Source organism: Crocuta crocuta, unplaced genomic scaffold, assembly GCF_008692635.1.
Source record: "Crocuta crocuta isolate KB4526 unplaced genomic scaffold, BGI_CrCroc_1.0 scaffold131, whole genome shotgun sequence".
Classification (NCBI taxonomy): domain Eukaryota; kingdom Metazoa; phylum Chordata; class Mammalia; order Carnivora; family Hyaenidae; genus Crocuta; species Crocuta crocuta.
Window position 1 is genome coordinate 4,890,785 of NW_027528977.1, and position 18,005 is coordinate 4,908,789.

At 35.2% G+C, this 18,005-nt stretch overlaps 1 protein-coding gene across 1 annotated transcript in view; it reads right to left on the reverse strand.

The window, feature by feature from the left end:
- Positions 1 to 18,005, reverse strand: part of FBXL17 (F-box and leucine rich repeat protein 17) — a gene marked incomplete at its 5' end in the record, with an annotated part of 495,107 nt that overhangs the window by 147,846 nt on the left and 329,256 nt on the right. The window contains one exon of the mRNA XM_077757341.1: positions 13,227 to 13,303. Coding sequence (XP_077613467.1) covers positions 13,227 to 13,303 — 77 coding nt within the window. The remainder of the gene's footprint in view (positions 1 to 13,226; positions 13,304 to 18,005) is intronic.

The window sequence follows — 18,005 nt, forward strand, 5'->3', positions numbered from 1 at the left end:
GTGCTTGAGAAAATATGCTATTGCTGTAATTTAACTCACTGTATGTGGGCTTCAAGATGCACAGTGGCATTCCAAACCAACTTTTAAAGAAAATTGCATGGAATTTTCAAGACATCAGGAGCGTTCTTTAAAGTTATGCAGAGAAAACGGATTTTTGATAGTTATGAATTACATTTAGTGCTGCCAGATTGCAGGGAACACTCTTTTTGCCTCAGTATGGTTAGAATTACTGTTGACAAAGTTTTAATTTAAATTTTTAAGGATTTAAATGGAAGAATATAGGTCACTGAATTTTCATTCATTGTGTAACTATTACTAGTGGCAGAAAGCAAGCTTTGTTAGTGAGGGTCCAATTTTGGCCCTGGAGTCCATCTTTTCTGCAGTAGTTGGGAACTGAGTATGTGTTAGCGAGAATAATTTGGCTCTCAGTCAGTCAATCAGTGGACTGAACACGCACAGTTAGAAACCTGCCTGGCACAGAACAGAAGCTCGGTTCAGAAATATTAAATGCATTTGTGAGACAGACTCAAGTCCACACAAATCATTTATTACAATCACAAGTTGGAAGGGATTCGATCTTTCCTAGCAGGTTGTAGATTTAGATAGATTTGTAATAGTTGGAAAATACACTACACAGCCCCGAAGTCTAATTCTACAATTTTCAACTGGTTTTCTAAAGTTGAAAAACAGAGGTAAATATTTGTAGATCCCACTGCATGTAAAACAATGTTTTCAAGAGCCTTGCCATATCCAGGAAACCATAAGAAATTATAGTAGGTGTCTAATTTAAATGCTGTATCTTAAAATAACAAATGTAAAAGTATATGCTATATAGGCTATTAAAAATAAAGACCACTTCCTTGAATAGGAGTTTAAAAATTGTATTTTTTCATACATCTGAATGAGTAGAGTAAGTTTCACATCAACAATCTAGCAAGAGTATGAAGTATGAGTTGCATGAGAAAAGCAGCATATTGTGGAAAGTCATAGCCTTTTGTGCCTTTGTGTGTGTAGAGCAGAGGGTCTTTCTTCATGTTGCGCTGTTAGGTGTCCCATTGTCCTCAATGGCCCCTGGCTCTAGAATCTGTGTTTTCCTCCAGAGAATGATGAATATGATGGGTAATACTGACACGTATAGTACATACTCATGTGCATTAGCTGAATGCCCCAAAAATGTTGAGGTAAAAGAACACGATAGAAATTTGGGGGGGATATGCGTACGGGGAGGAGGTGACTTGCTTCATAATAACACATGTCACAAGCATGTAAATAATTAATAACAGTGTACTGGTAAGTACCATATGCCAACCAGTGACATATGTACCAGTGACAACAAAGAACCCGTAAATTATGTGCAAATTTCTGCTAAACTCACCCTTCCTTCTGCTGCTCAAGAAAATTTTACCAGAATCCAAGTGAGTGAAAAGAAATTACTAAATTCGTTCTAATTTATAATTCTTTAGAAAGTAAATCCTTTCCAAACCTTGACTGCAAGGTGTGTTGTGATGGCAAAGTTGAAAACGAATGCTGTAAAGGATTTCATGTGATTTCCTATGTAAACCAGAGCAGAAGGTATGATGCTCGGAAAAAGCCAAGTACATTTGCCTCAACATAAAATAGGACTGATTGAATTTCAAACTCTTCATTTATTTTGTAGAGCTGAAATGTTAAGTTCCTTATTGCTGTTCAAAATTGGCTTGAATCGTATGCTATTATATATGTGTAATTATATATATTATTCTCATTCATTTGAAAGAAGATTTTGGTTACTATAGGATATACATGATTTAAAATTTCAAATACATTCTCCTCAAGCATATTCAGAATGTCATGCTGTATGATTTCAGCTTGGTCATGAGCCGCTTCATGTACGCCTGTCTTGTCCTCAGTATCCCAGAGAAGCATCTCTGGACTTCTAATCTCCAAATCTGACTTTCCAAGGCTGACTTCAGAGAGATTCTCAAATAGACAGAGGGCAGGGAAGGGGATGGAGCCTACCAAGGTATTACTGTGATTTTAAATCTAAAAGAACAGAAGAATCCTTTATGAGAGGAAATACAATATCTTCAAAGCAAAACTGCTTTCTCGGAGAGGCTCCTAGACATAAATGTGAAGAAAGAGATAGTAGGAAGGGAAAAAAGTAGGAAGTTTCATCTAAAAAAGAGAGAGAGATGATTAAAAATCATCATTCAATCATCAGACAGTACTCAGCTAGTTTTCTACTAATATTTTATTTTTGCTTCTAAGATATATTTACCATATAAAAGTATGGCGGCAGGCAAGTTTTACATTCTATCAGTATAAAGGTAGTTCATTTTGAAAGGCTACATTATATAACAAATAGAAAAGTACCCTAACTCCTTGAAGACAGACAGAATTTTTTGTTTACATCTTATTTCCATTTTTTAAAATCTCCTTTTCTCTGCCCACATTCAGCCATTCGTAATGAAAGACAAGTCGCTTTCAGATATTCAGCACACACTGCACACAGACACACACAGCCTGGATCAGCCACGTCAGCGCCACACAATTGTTTGAAAAGTTGAAAAGTTCAAACTATTTATTTAATGTCATGCAGATAAACCCATGAAAAGGAACACGTTTGACAGATACATTTTAGGTGACTGAGTCTTATAAACCCTAGGAAATGTTTTAGGATAAGCGTTAAAATGAACAGTTTAATATTTAAGTTAAAAGTACACTGGATTTACCAAATTAGGAAATTAACCAAACTACCTCTTTGCCTCGGGAGAAAGTTCCATTTAGTAGCTATCTAAGGTGAAATCAATCATCAGGAGAATCTGTTTGATTCTCTTACTCCCAAAGATATGAGACAGAAGCACACTAACCCCTTATTTCATAGATAATGAAAGCAACATGCGGGATCTGATGAGCATGGGAAGATTGAAGAAGAATGATGACCATTTTGTAGCAAGGAAGTGCATCAGTTTTCTACTCCTGAGCAGATTGCTGACTGACAGATGTACTTCTTACTTATACATTGAGGGGCAAGTTGAACCACAGCAGTGTCAATCCCTGGTCATTCTGGTAAGTGATGAAATCAATTTAGTGAGAATCCAACAAGCATTTTTAATGCAAAATATATTTTTCATTGTAGGACAAGAAAGTATGAAAGCTCTGAATGAGATTATGGAAGACCATACAGTTGGAATGACTTTTTACTTACTTCCAAATGGATCCAAGAGGTCTAATTTTAGTACTTACTTAAAACATATGCAGCAAATAAATCATAGACAAACAAAATCATAAGGAAATCTCCAAAAAGTTGATGGAGTAGTTAAAATGTAAAACTACTTCTCCCTTCTAAGTGCTACCTCTAACTTGTCCAAAAGCAGAACATGCCGGTAAGATGAAGAGAGTGTTAGATATAAGGAACTAGAAGTTTCTAGTGTGTTGGGGATCCCTAAATGAGGATGCATTAAAATTTGGGCTGAATTGCTGAGTTGTAATGGGAAGGTTGAACTTGTGATGCTGGAGGAATAAAAGATAATCTTATTTAGTGACATAAGATTCAGAGTGCAGCAAAGACTTTAAAGGATGAAATTTTCTATTAAAAAAAAAAGCCTAATTCACTCAAAGAACCAGCGTTCTTTAGAAAAGCAGCTGATGCTGTGTCTCTGATATGAAATGCACAAAGTGAGCCTGTTGTATCTTGACATAATCTGTCTATAAGAAAGGCACATGGGAACCAACTTGAAGAAACTTCCATTACAAAAGACAGGACAAACTGACTGCAAGGCATTGTGGAATTTATAATGATAATTCAACAACAACTCTTCACTGGCATCTTTGGAGGATGACGGAAACAAAATTAATATTTTGAAAGCTGGTAAATATAGAGAAAAATCATTATTCCTTTCTTTCTTATATAAATTGAACTCAGGTAAACCAAAAAGTTGATCATTATTGCTGTATGGAAGTCGTGCTAATGAAAAGAGATAGACCTTCTGTAAATTCTGTAAAGCTCAATCCTATCCATGTTAGTGGACATAATGATGTGAGCCTCACCAGTGACAGACATGACGTAAAATCAATGATTTTAATGTTCAATTTATATTTTACTATGAGTACTACTATCACTTTCTAAGGGGAAACAAAATACATGTTTTTGTTTTGTTCTAAAATAAATCAGATGCTAAGTATCTTAAGTAGGCTAATTTGCCAGCAAATAATGAAAAAAGATTTCGTCAAACATCAGCTGGGGAGGGTAAAATCATTTCAAAGAGAAGGTGGAACCTTAGAGAACATTGGCAACTGGAGGAGATGTGGTGTGATGCCTTAGAAGGAAGAGATAACAGTTCTTAGGTTTTTTTCTCCCTTTCTACTCCTCTTTTTCATGATATCTCAGAAAAAAGGGAGCTCTAAAGTTAAAGGGGATAGAGGAGGTAGAGTGCAAAGGCACACAGAAGATAGAGTTCATTCTGACTTTTCAAAGAACATTCTTGGAAGAGACTCCCTAAGGGAAGGAAGAGAATGGGCACCTGAGACAGATGAAGACACTGAGGCTCCAGGAACCTGTGAGCTCCAGTTCAAGGGAAATGAACTTAAGGAAGAGAACAATTGCTTATGTTTTTGAGAACAGTATGACTGCTTACCTCTAGAAATAACTGTACTTTTAAAAAGCTGCTATGAAATTATGTCAATAAGTATTGGCTAAAATTGCTTTTAAAGACCCTTTCAATTAAAAAAATAATTTCCATATGAAAAACAGACATGAGGAGTTATCTGCACCTAATCCAGTAAATGATTTGAAGTAGGAGATTTTAGTTCCAGCTTTGCTAATCAATTAAAACCTGTCTTGGCTCAACTTTCTCCTCTACTAAAAAAGAGCAATAATATTTCTGCTTCCTTCAAAATTTGGGGGAATAATTAATTTTTTTAGTGTTTATTTCTTTTGAGAGAGACAGAGAGCGAGCAGGGGAGGGGCAGAGAGAGAAAGGGCACTGAGGATGGAAAGTGGGCTCTGTGCTAACAGGGGGAGCCCCATGCAGGGCTCGAACTCATGACCTGTGAGATATGACCCGAGCTGAAGTCAGATGCTTAACCGATTGAGCCACCCAGGTGCCAGCTCTGAGGAATAATTTAGGTAAGAGATGTAAGAAAAAACTTTTATTCATGAAGAATTATACATAGTATCGAAATTATTAAGAAAATATTTGTTGAAGACATGATTACACATTGAACATCAATGAGAGTCTCTACCTTCTGGCTAGAGAATGTTTAATCACAGCATGCAACTGCTTTTTAGTGTTGGCATAACAAACTTTTAGTGAATAAGCAGATTAAACCTATTAAGTTCTGTAACTATATAATTAGATTTAATAGGGTAACTTTGTGACAGTATTTGTCCACAGATGGACAAACATGATGGTGTGGGATTCAGTTCTATATTTTTTTAAGCTCTGACAACTGGGAAAATCTAGCAAAGCTTTCTTAGTAATAAATACTTTTAAGCACATCACTGACCTATAAGTGATTATACAAGAGACTGACTTAATACCATATCACTATTTACAAACTACATGAAGAGCCTTTCTAGGCCTCAGTTTCCACATCTGTAGGCCTGAGTATTAACAGTACTATCTAAAGTGGCGGTGTTAAGGGGTTTAAATAGTGCCTACAGAAAACACCCCAAAAATGTTAACTATTCTATCATTATGATTATTGTCATGCAAGTTTACATTCAATTTCTTTCAATTGAACTGTATACTTGATTAGTAGTTAGAACCCAAAGTAGTGTTTCCTTTTATATATGTTAAGTGAAGTTGTTACCATGGGAATGGTGAATAAAACAGGAAAAGTTGAGATGAAAGTTGGAACTTACCCTGAATTTTCAACTAGAATATTTTCATAAGGTTTCTTCAAAATTTGCCCGTGTGTGCACGTAATCACTTTGGATGATTTCTGTTCTTTCTTTAGATTAACCAACGCATACAAACTCATCCATTCGGACACCTGTTCTTGCTCTGAGCCTTTCCTAGGACTGTACTACCTCAAATGCCCTTCCTTCTCATCTCTGTCCTCCTGTGACTCTTCCACTGCAGACGTTTCCCCAGTGATTTCAATCCCTGATGAATGCCCCCCACCAAGCCCTATATCTCATAGGGCCTAGTTGTTATTTGACCTCATCATATTGCTTAATCTGTTAGAAAATTTTTCACTGTTTCTATCTTCCTTCTCAATGTTCAAGAGTAAACTTCCTATCCAACTCTGTATCCTCCACAGCACCCAGCCAGCAGTTACACAGTAAACATCTGCTGAATGAAACCAAACATAAAACCAGTCCAGAACAAATGGCAGGATTAGAAGGAATTTAAACATCATATAGGTCAACTCCTTACTCAATGCTTCCATTTTTCCACATTCTCCTAAAAAGATGATCTCAGCTTGAATAATTCTTTTTTAAAAAAAAATTTTTAAAGTGATCTTTACACTCAATGTGGGGCTCCAAACCATGACCCCAAGATCAAGAGTAGCATGCTCCACTGACAGAGCCAGCCAGGTGCCCCTCAGCTTGAATAATTCTTGTAAAAGAGAACTCACTACTCAAGACATCTATTTTCAAGAAGTTTTAAACCCTAGGAACTTGTTTCTCATGCAGGATACTGGAAATATAGTATGACTGCAATTATCTTCATGTTCACTGCAGTCCCCTTCAGATCTAGTCGTCACTGATAATAATTAATAAAAATTCTATTTATAATACAGCATAGTACCAGGAAAACAAATGCTTAGAAAGCATATTCAAGGACACAAAGCAATGAGGGTTAAAGATAAAAACCCTTAGAAATGTGTGATTTGGGACAAATTTCTTTATCTACAATAGGCCTCCTTTACAAGATTAATGTTAATTAAAATTAAAATTAAACACTACATTTTAGAAATGCTAAAAGTAATTGAGGAAAGTTGGAAAGTTAATATTACAGTTGGATACAGAAATTTAGTATTTATTTATAAAAAAATTTATTTTAGAGCAACAACATATATACATTTGGAGGTATAAGAAACTCTAGGAGCAAGCAAATACAAATTGGTCCATTTGCCTTTTAGACGTAGGTTAAAGTTTCCTTAATTTTAAAAAACCTCTTATATTAATGAAGCTAAAGTTGGCCCGAGACTTGGTTATGGAAGCATTAGCTTGAAGAAATGTCTTAAGTCCTTCTCAATAGATTTGAGATTTTGTCTATTATGTCAAGGCAGAGTGATAAGCATTGTTATTATTGTTCAGCCTTTTACTTCAAGGTTATGTAGATGCAGTCTTAGGATGATCTAGGAAATAGGGAAGAAAGTCAACAACTTCTTTGCTGTTGAGCAAAGAAAAGCATTTAGAAAAAGTTGCAATTAAATACTAAATTTTTGCTGAGAAATTATGACCATTACTGAGAAGAAAAAAAAGAATATAATATTTGCTAAGTACAATAGTAGGTATATCAATCTAGTAGTGAGGAACTCCAGGAATAAAAATAGAGAATTAGAAGCGAAAAGAAATAACTTTCAAGATGGACACATAAACAAGGGAAATTTGCAACAATAGAAGAGTTAGCAATTTAGTACTATTTTGTTAGAAACAATAAAAGCTATCTATATTTAAATGATAGAATGGAAAGAAAGCATGAATAATCAACAGTAAACAATAAGACATTCTTTTTGACTTGCAAATGTTATTTTCTAAAGTTCTTCTCTGTCACTTTACAACTATTAGAGTTATTCCTGCTGACAAAAGGAGCTGAATCTTACCCAGCAATCTTGGAACAGTTTGAAATACAATTTAAAAATGAAAGAAAATGTAAAAGGGAAAACCAGGGATTTAATTTTAACTGGAATATCATTGTATGTAATGCATACCTAATAATACAAAAAATAAAGTAATATAAAAAAGAGCAAAATTATTTTTGGTATGAGACTTTTTCTTGAATAATTTATCAGTGTTGGTTTGACAAGAAAAGATGAAGCCCTCTTGGCGCAAGCATAATCCAGAAGCCTTGTTAGGGTTTCTTTTTGTTTCTTCAGCCTGCTTACTTGTTTTGATAATGCATCTAGGATCCCAATTTGAGTTAACTAACAGCTGAAGAGATCTGGTATCTCAAGAAGAGGTAGGGAATGCACAACCTATAAATCTTTCAATAATGTTCGAAGGTCAACAAGGCTGGGGTGAGACGTGGGTTACACCAAAGCAAAGATTAATGTCAGCAGGCCACTCCCTGCCATTCTTCCTGTCTGGAAGGAGAATGCATTACTTTTTTTTTTCTTTTTTTTTAAATGAGCAGGTTAGCCCTGCCTCTCAATCCCATCAGAATGAAATATCCAGGAATTCAGAAACTATGTATGTCTTGCATGTAGCATGGAACCCATCACATAGTAGGTGCTGAATCAATCGGCTGACAGAATGAATATGTACCACGTCTTCTGTGAGGCAGGCCAACTGAAATGACATCTCAAATGATAACCATGGGAACACTGACCTCCTTCACTTGGGAGACCTTTTGCTCAGAGCAATCGAAAAGCTTTTGCAGCAAGCCTTAGGTTAGTTTTCAAAGTCCCAAATCAGGCAAAAGACCAAAGGCAAACAGAAGAAAGGGTAACCAAAGACTGTGCTGGAAGAGTAGCCCCAGGGCCTGTGGGAGTGACACAGGAGCCTGTGGAACAGCACAGAATGAGCCTGTGGGTTGTCAGTGACCTTGTAGGCCCCAAATATCGATGTCAGGAGTTAAGTGTTTACAGTCCTCTTTAATTAAAGGTTATTTGACAACTTGAGAGGGAAAGCAAAAAGATATCCTCTAGAGTGTATTTCTAGGGCCCTCAGGAGTACTGAGGTCAAAGGAAATGTGATAACAACCCAGCAAGAAAACGGGGCCCTTTTTACAACTGCTCCCTGACACAGGGCCACACAGGTAAAGCTCACTATGGAAACGCTAGTGGAGGTAAGTGCTTTATTCATCCATCCCATTCATTCCATTGCATGCTCTGTGCCATGAAGTCCCAGACAAACTGGCTCTGACCTCCACAGGCTTGAAAGATACACACAGCTTTCTACTTCTGGTATTCCTTTTAACCCTAGGGATACAATTTTCCAGAGAACTTTGAAAAGAAAAGCATTTGAAGGCAAGCAGAAAGGTAGGTTAAAAACTATCAGGTGACAAATTCTTACAGGAACAAAAGAAATCATAAAGGGAGCCAGGAGAAAATTATCCAAGCAAAAATGCAGAAGAGATGAGGAAGAAACCTAAGCTAGGGAGGCAAATGAAAGACTTTAAACTTTCTGCTGCATCTTTCCCTTTATTCTCTACTAATAACAATTTGGTTTCAACAGCTTAGGTATGTAAGGTATGTAACAAGGCAAGTACAGACTAATACAGGTCAACCTTCTAGATCATGATTCCCACAGACAGGAAAGCCACACTTGGAGGAGGAGGGGGGGAGGGAGGAGAAGGAGGGGAGCTGATTCTTCTTTAGAGAAAGAGATGATTCTATTATTTTAAGAACTGCCAATTAATGAGTACCCACTATGCCACTAGGTATGACACAGATGTTTTATATTCATATTCACTACCTTTTATGGTACATTTTATCATGTGCTTAACAGATGACAAAACTAGGAGGTTAAGTAACTTCCTCAAGGTCATAAAGAAAAGAAGAGGCAAAGCTGGATTCTAACCTAACTCTCTGACTCCTAAGTTTGAGAGTTTTTTCCCCCATGATACTGCCTACGTAACATATATTTGTTCAGGGATAGAAAAGTGACGATATTAGATTTCTCTTCAGGGAGCAATTTCCCAAGACTGTATTTTCCATTTAGCTGTGCCTGAATTATTGATTTGCTTATAATTGCCATCCTTTACCATAAAGATCTATGTTCAATATGGGGAATAAGAAGCCTATTAGAATGATAGTTTTCTTCATGACAACTATATCATATATCAATTAAAATGAACATAACTTCATAACAACCTGGCCAGGTGTTGTTAAGTACTATAATACCGCATTCAACATCTGTGAGACTCTTGACAAAAATTACAAATGATACGCTAGGCAGGCTGCTGTTTCTGAATCAATGCATTCTGCAAAAAACTTCAAAAATCTTGGTATACTATAAGGAAAGCATGTACAAACACAGCATCGTAGAGGGAGGAGGTGAGGGCGAGACTAACTAGCTCAAATATGAGTAAAGCAATAGGAAGCAGAATTATGGAGGAGTTCTTAAAGGATGAAACTCCCCCAGTATCAGGTGTGCATCAAATTTTATAATGTTTTAAGTAGCTTTAATAATGTAAAAGTTCTACAGAATATATCTCTACTTATCCAGTTAAGAAGAAAATAGGCATCTGTTTTTCCATCCTAAAATTTATAATTAACACAGGGCAAAGAATCACAGCCAGCCACCCCTAGCAGAGCACTTACCTCCAATAACACGCTGTTTCTCTGGTTACAACGAATAATCCTTTTGCTGTCTTTCTGACAAAAATTATTCATGTATTATTGGCATGTTACCAGGGAAAAAGAGATGAGCAGAGCTGAACTTTCAATGATTTGTTTTAATTTTGTAATCAAATACCAATTATAGTACAATCTCATAAACTACCAACCTTTACCCCTCCTCCTCAATTGTGCTCCACCATTTTGAAGAACGGCATCAATAAATGAACACTGACGTTCACCATGAACCCTTTGAATACCTAAAACCTCAAAGAAGATGGAAGAGAGATGAGGTGAGACAGAGAGCTTAACACTGAAGGGACTAAGGTACTGGAAATATTGGGACAGATTTCTCATCAACATGGCAAGGAAGTCCCCTAAATGTCCACCTCTGGTCTTTTCAGATTCACTAGATCAGTTGTTCTAAACTTTGGCTGATGTAACATCATTTAGGCAGGTTTTCTAAAACCTTTACCTGGGCCCCACCTCACAGAAATTCTAATTTAGGAATTTCTAGGACCGGGGCACCCAGTCTGAAGAAAGATCCTCAGATAGAGATGGGATCTCTCTCCGAAAGCCCTGCAGTTAGAGATGATAGGATCCCTCTCCGTCCAGGGCCAAGGTTTTTCTCTTCTCCAGGTACAGTTCTACACTTTCCCAGACGCTCTTTCTCTTCCCTTTGTCCACAGAAATTCTAATTTAATTACTCTTGAATAAGACCCATACTGCTGTATGCTTTAGAAACTCCCCAGGTGATCCTAATGTGCAGAAACCCACCGACTTAAATAATTCAGAGACATGAATAAATGTAAACCACATTGGCAAGGTTTTAACAGTTTTCACCTCACTGGGAGAAAAAAAAATCCTAAAGTTTCTAAACACCAAACATGATAATATCAATAAACAATAGCAATAAATAATAACAAAAGACAACACTAACACTGACAATAAAAACCTCTTCCAAAACCCAGGAAAGGAAAAAGGGTAGAAAAATTTTGTATGACATTTTTTCTCTCTCTCCCTCTTATATAGGAAAGCAATATTGTTCAAAGCTAATCATGAGACCTGGCGCCAGGTACATAAATATGAAGTCAGACATGAATTCTCCATTTTTAAAAATGAGGAAACTGAGCCTCAGAGATGTGAAGGAACTTCTCTACAGCCAAAGAAGAGATAAATAACAAAACTTGAACTTCATCTCAGACATGTCTCAAGTCCAAAGCTTTTTCTCCTCTCTATCTTCTGAAACATTTCTTTGCACTTGCTAACTTAACAGGTGCTGGGACAGAGTGTCATTTTAGCAACATTTTCCACTGTAGGACCTTGAAGAATTCATTCTAAGGAACTTAATCCATAGCTCTCCTGGCAATTAGCAATCTGACATTGGCACTGAATAGGTAAGGGGAGAAATATATAAAATTAGATGGGAAGGGCAGGTAGGAGACTAAGAGTAAAGGAGCTTGAATGCTAAGTAAAGAGTTTGGAATGAATGAATATAATAGGTGATTAACAAGTCCATATGTATTGAGTATATGCCCTGGGCTGCACAGAGAAAACTCTCTTAGCCCTAGACATTAGGGAGATACTGAAAGTTTTAGAATTACCATATCTAAGTAGCAATCTAATATGCCAAACCAGAAAACAAACTACAAGAAAAGAAAAACCTATCAAAACACTCCTTTTGCATGATATAAGTAGGAAAAAAACCCAAAACCCAAAAACATTTTGAAGAAATCAACATAAGGCTCATTTACCCTTTTAAAAAATAAACTCTGAAAAGAAATTACCATTATTTTAAGCCAAATCTTTTTTTGTGTTATTTTTTTATTATAGCTGTAGTAGAATTTTTCTAAAGGCTCAACTGAGTAGCTGATAAAATACAACTCTCCAACGGAGGACAGACAGTCAGCATGACTTCCTAGGATTGGAGTCATTTGTTAGCATATGTCAGAGTTAACAATAAAAAAAACTTGATGAATTATTAGTTTCCCTAAAGGTAGAAGGCATATTCTCAAATTTAAATGAACAAACTGAAAAATCAGAAAAGAGGTAAGAAAACCAATTCAGGCTCCCATAAAGCCAAATATCTGCTTAAAACTCTATGTTTAGGTTAAATATACAAATTAATAAGAAAAAAATATATAAAACTGAACAAGAAAGAAAAGGCTGTGTTACTCTTCTTTTTTATTACTCCAATAAGATGATTTCATACATTTCATTTTTTTTATAAAACAACTGGCACTTCTCCACTTTAAAGAGACATTGAAAATGAAATTTTCAATGAAAAATGAAAATGAAATTAACTTAAAATCTTGTATCCGAATGTATGCCCTTTACTTTCTACATATCTAACCGTGGAAGTTTCCAGTGCTTTAAGAAATGTAAAGCATTAAGTAGCATGCCATTTGGGGTGTCAGCAGGGAATGTATTTGACATGATATTAAATTAAGCATATTAACTCAAGTAGTAACTTCTTTAGTTATATTTATTATTATATCAATATTAAATTACGCTGCTGTTTATTTTCACTGGATAGCTTTTTTAGCCATACTTTTTAATCCTATGTGAGTGTGTGTGATTGCCTGTGGCAACAAACTGATACTGCATGTTCATTTTATACTGGGTCCTAGTCTCATGATTTCTTAATTTATTTCGGTATGAGCAGACTTATCATAGATAAAGATGAACAGTCTCTAGGAGACAGTAGCTCTTGATTTCTTTTAAAAAGTTTTCAAAGATTTTGTAATTTTTTAATTCTAGAAAAAGGAATAGGACAAGGACTCATTACATACCATAATCTGTGATTTTACAGGACACCAAATACAGCTCTTTCAGGTTTTGTCCTTCCTTTGCAATGACCTCCACACACCTGAAACACACAAAAAAGCCGTGAGTTACACTAATGCGTTTCAAGTTAAATTAGCAAGAGTTTGGCCAGGACTATAACAGGAAGAGGTCAGCATTTGATGAACGCCACAGCGTTCTTCTTTCAACAAATTTCTTTCAAGGTGTTTTAGTAAAAAGCATTATATTCCCTGCTTTAAACTCAAGTGCACTAATACCTAAATGACTTTAATTAAATACATTTGTGACTCATATATTTTAAAACCAAAATGATGAAAAAGAGATACTTCTGTAAGAGTAATGTCACATTTAGTAACAGATTAGTAAACAGGCAATATAATGAACATGTCATTTATATAATAAGGTAAAACAATTACAATGAAACTAGAATATAGATAGATGGTCATTATAGGCAGACAGTAATATTGCTCTTGGTTCAGTTATTAATGATAGAGTTCGATAACACTAAAATACACATTTTTTTATGTACTTTATTCCACAAAAATCAAATATTTTAAAAATCTATAACACTGATTACAGACGAAAGAACAATCTGAACACATAAGACCTTTAAAATCTTTTACTTTAAAATGCTTAATTCTTAATATTTTAAATGAATTGTTGCCTAGATATGATAATATAGATAGATATGTAATATAGATAAAGATATGTAAGATTTAAAGTCTTCTCTGGTTTCATTTAAGTTAAAAGGTTTTTGAATGGTGTACTCGGCTCTAACAGCCATAGCGGAACATGTAGTAAAGAACTGAATGAACTTTAAAAATAATGATTAACAATGCCATCCATTTTGTGGCTCAGTCTCCTATAATATCAGAAAAACCTGTACAGTCATACTGAAATGTAGGAATATGCATCCTTCAATGCAGCCCCTGTTTTAATCTTTATAAATAAAAGTTAAGTAAAAGGGTAAAAGCAAAAAGAGTCATTAACCTTTTCTAGGAATTAAGGATCAAGTAATTTGATACCTGCGTGTATAATCCATCAAAAAATTACTGAGTATCCATCTCTGTCTAGCAGATATTTTATTTGCTGTCTGGCTTATTTGTAGGAATCTTCATAAAATGTCAGAAAAATTTGTACAATTTTACATCACATAATTCATTATGGAAGGTTAAATTAGTTATAAAGAAGACATACTTTTTCCTTTAAAATATTTTTATAGAATATTGTTTTAATAAAATGATAAACATTTCAAAGTACCTCAGAATAAGTGAATAAACATTGTTCTTGGCTATTTTTAAAAACAATTTATGACAAAAACAGAGAAGTTCTTCCATGGCTGCGACAGAAAACTTCAAACAGCAATACAATGCAATTACCATTGATAGAGCTTATTATGAAGGGAAAATTTTAAATCTAATTCCACGTCATTTGGCTTTAACGTAATATTTGAATAAACTCATAAAAAAGAAAGGAAAAAGGAGGTGCAACATTACAGGCAACAACTATGTTTTATTTACAACTTTAAAAATGAATTTTCACATGCTAAGGATAAAAATAAAGACCCTAGATGATTACAAAACCCTCAATTAAAAGAAATGACTACTTTTCGTCATATCAAAGGTACATATTTCATCGTCTTCCTCTATCACCTACCAAGAAAGTTTAACAGATGGTAGAATTCTATATGACTACAATAAAATAAAATAAATTAGTACAGAAATAAGGTTTGTGTCATTTATTTTGTTCTTATGCTCTTTCCAAATAGTTTAAAATGCCTGATTTTACATTTGATTGTGAAAAAACTCTAACCAGATGCATTCTATCTGTGTTTCTGTCACTCGATTCCATATAAGATATGCCACAAGCACATAGGAACATTAAAGATACACAGAGCAGACTACAAAGAGCAAATAACACAAATTGATTTCACTGTATAAGCCAGATCAAATGCTATTTCATAGGCAACAAAAACCAGTATTCATATAAAATAAGATAATCAATCACTGGATGAAAACTCCTGAAAAACTGATGAAAGGCCATGAGCATCGGGTTTCCCCACTGCGTGTCAGAGGAAAGTTATTATGAATAGATATCACGAATAAATTTAGCTTATTCAAGAGGCGACAGTCAAGAGATAACACATGATTAAGAAGGAAGCAGTAAATATCTTTTAGACAGAAAAGAAATAGAATAGAAAAGCACTTTGCTTTCACAAAGTATCACCTAGGATTTTTGCTGTTTTTAAAAGTTCAGCTGCATGAGGTTTTCCAAATACTTTTAATTACCCTGTAATTCATAGCCAGTCTGCTAGAAGTTACACACAACACAGAGGTACTCCTTGAATAAAAATTCTTGGAGAAAAAAACAGTCTTTGGAAGATTTGTGGCAAAACTTAATTTTTTTAATGTAAATATAACATCGTTCCAAGGTGTTATATTTGAAGAGAGAAACCCCAAATTCTGTGAATGTGGGCTGAAACACTTAACGTGATATTACACAAAATTGAGTGGTCAAATAAACAGCTAAAATAGCTGTTGTTTTGAGAGTCGAAAGTGGAAATGGTTTGTATTGTCTTGTTACTGCAAATTGATGGAAATGGAACACCACATCTATTGGTTACTGCCTGAAATCCAGAGATGAGTCCCGGTCTAGTTTCTTAGGCAGCCTGTAGTGACAGTAGGTCATGTTGAGACAGACACCTGCATGGTGACTGTCCTTTCCTCCTGAACCTTTTAGAGTCCATTACAGTATGTATTTACAGGAGGTATGTGAACATAACACTGTAGTCTGTGGACCACATTTACCCTAAATAAGTCTCTGTTTTCAGAGTCTCAGCTCTAGCCTGACCTTCCGTGTGTTAACATTAGAGTGTTTCCCAGTTCACTGTATAGTACATGTGCTGGCAACAAAGTGGTAAAGCTTAGCAGTTATTGAAACTTTTGACTACAGGAACTTATGTAAGTTTTTTTAAGGGGCATTTTTTTAAATGGTACCAAAAGAGAAATGCTTGTAAAGTGATCATCTTTAAGGAGGGTGACAGAAGCAAAGATCACATTTAAAACCTTTGTTTCTCCATTCCTCTCTCCTATTTACCGATAAGGCATAGGAGGATATCCATTATTCTCAGAGGTAAATTAAAGTTTTGTCCCGAGGGACAAGCCATGAGTCCCTAAATTCAGAATCTAGAATTCAATTGTTTCCCATTCTTCACCCACCTTTGTCCCCACCATCCCTAAGGACAAACCTCAGAATATCACATGACTGCCATTCCCTGTGGGTCAGTACATTCAAAGATTTCTCACTTAATGCATGAGAACATAAAGAATTATAAAACTTGGGAAAAGGACTTTATCCTTAGTGAAAAAAAAATCTATAAGATTATTAAGGAGAAATTAATAATGAGAAAATGGCATAATGGAAAACTTCAGATTATCAAATTTTAAAAAAATGTCCAACACAAGCTTGCTAAACTCCCCCCCCCCAAATTCTGAGAAATAAAGTGAGATGTATCTTAACAGGAAGAAACAAAAAAAATCTGGAGAAATACACTTTATTCTCACATCCATGGACCCACAGAACCACCCACCTCCTTTGAAAGCCTGTATTATCATTCTCTATAAACATGAGGCCCTATATGAACAATTTATCCAAACCAAATGTTCAATATATTTTAGTTTATTCTGAATTGCCTCCCCTCAAATTATTTTCTTCTTTTATGCTTTGGCAGAATTCTGAAAATTGTTTTTTAATTTGCAACCACTGTAAATTCTTGAGTAACAGCTGTTGAGTATGTGCGCTCACGTGTATATGTGTGTGTGTGTGTGTATGTGTACATACATATATACATATAAACTCTTTCAGAATTCCAATCCGTGCCAGAAAACCTGCTCCAAAGTATCCAAAGCATCCAGAATTATTACTTATAATATCGCAATGTTATGCTCACTTGCTTTTGATAATGTTCTAAAATGCACCTGAAACATCTGAGGAAATTCGAAAAGCAACAAAAAGGTTACTTTTGTCAGCTATATAAGATTTTTTTTTTAAAGAAAAAGCATTTACTTAGTTTCAGTGGAGGGAAAATCTGTCTTCTTAGCAATAGATTCCTAATCACCTGATTTATGTGAAGGGTAAAGGTTAATGAATTAAGCTGTGTAAGCTTCAAAACTATCAAAGGAATTCAAAAGAGCCTTGAATTATGGAAAACAATGGCTCATTCTACATACATACCAAATTTTTATGTTTTTTGTCTCCTACTCAAAAGCTAGAACATGGCATTAGTGACAATTGAAAAGAACTAATGAGGAAATATGACTACATTGCTTGCAAGAGGAGTGTCCTAGGAGACCTTGTTACTGTTTGTGATGTGCTTCAAACCCAAAAGAAGCTAATTGGAGCTGCCAGACACTGGTTTGCAAATCTCACTTTAAAGGACAGGCTCAATCACCTTAGAGGTGTGGGAAGAAATGTCCCCATTAGAGATGCATTAGTATGTGGCTTGGTGAATTTCTAAATAAACTTTAGGATGTTCTTTCCTAAGTCACTTTTATATTTGAATAATAGACATGTCTTCAAGCAGGGGAAAAAATGCAACAAGACAAAAACAACTCCACAGATTAAGACAAAAGTATGAAAAGTGCTGTAAAGTAAATAGCAAATAAGTACAATGGGGAGCTAGGTATGTTTAAGGTTGAATAAACAGGGAACTCAAGCCTTAAAACTGCTGAAATTCAAACACATTGTAAAAGTGATCTATCGGGGTG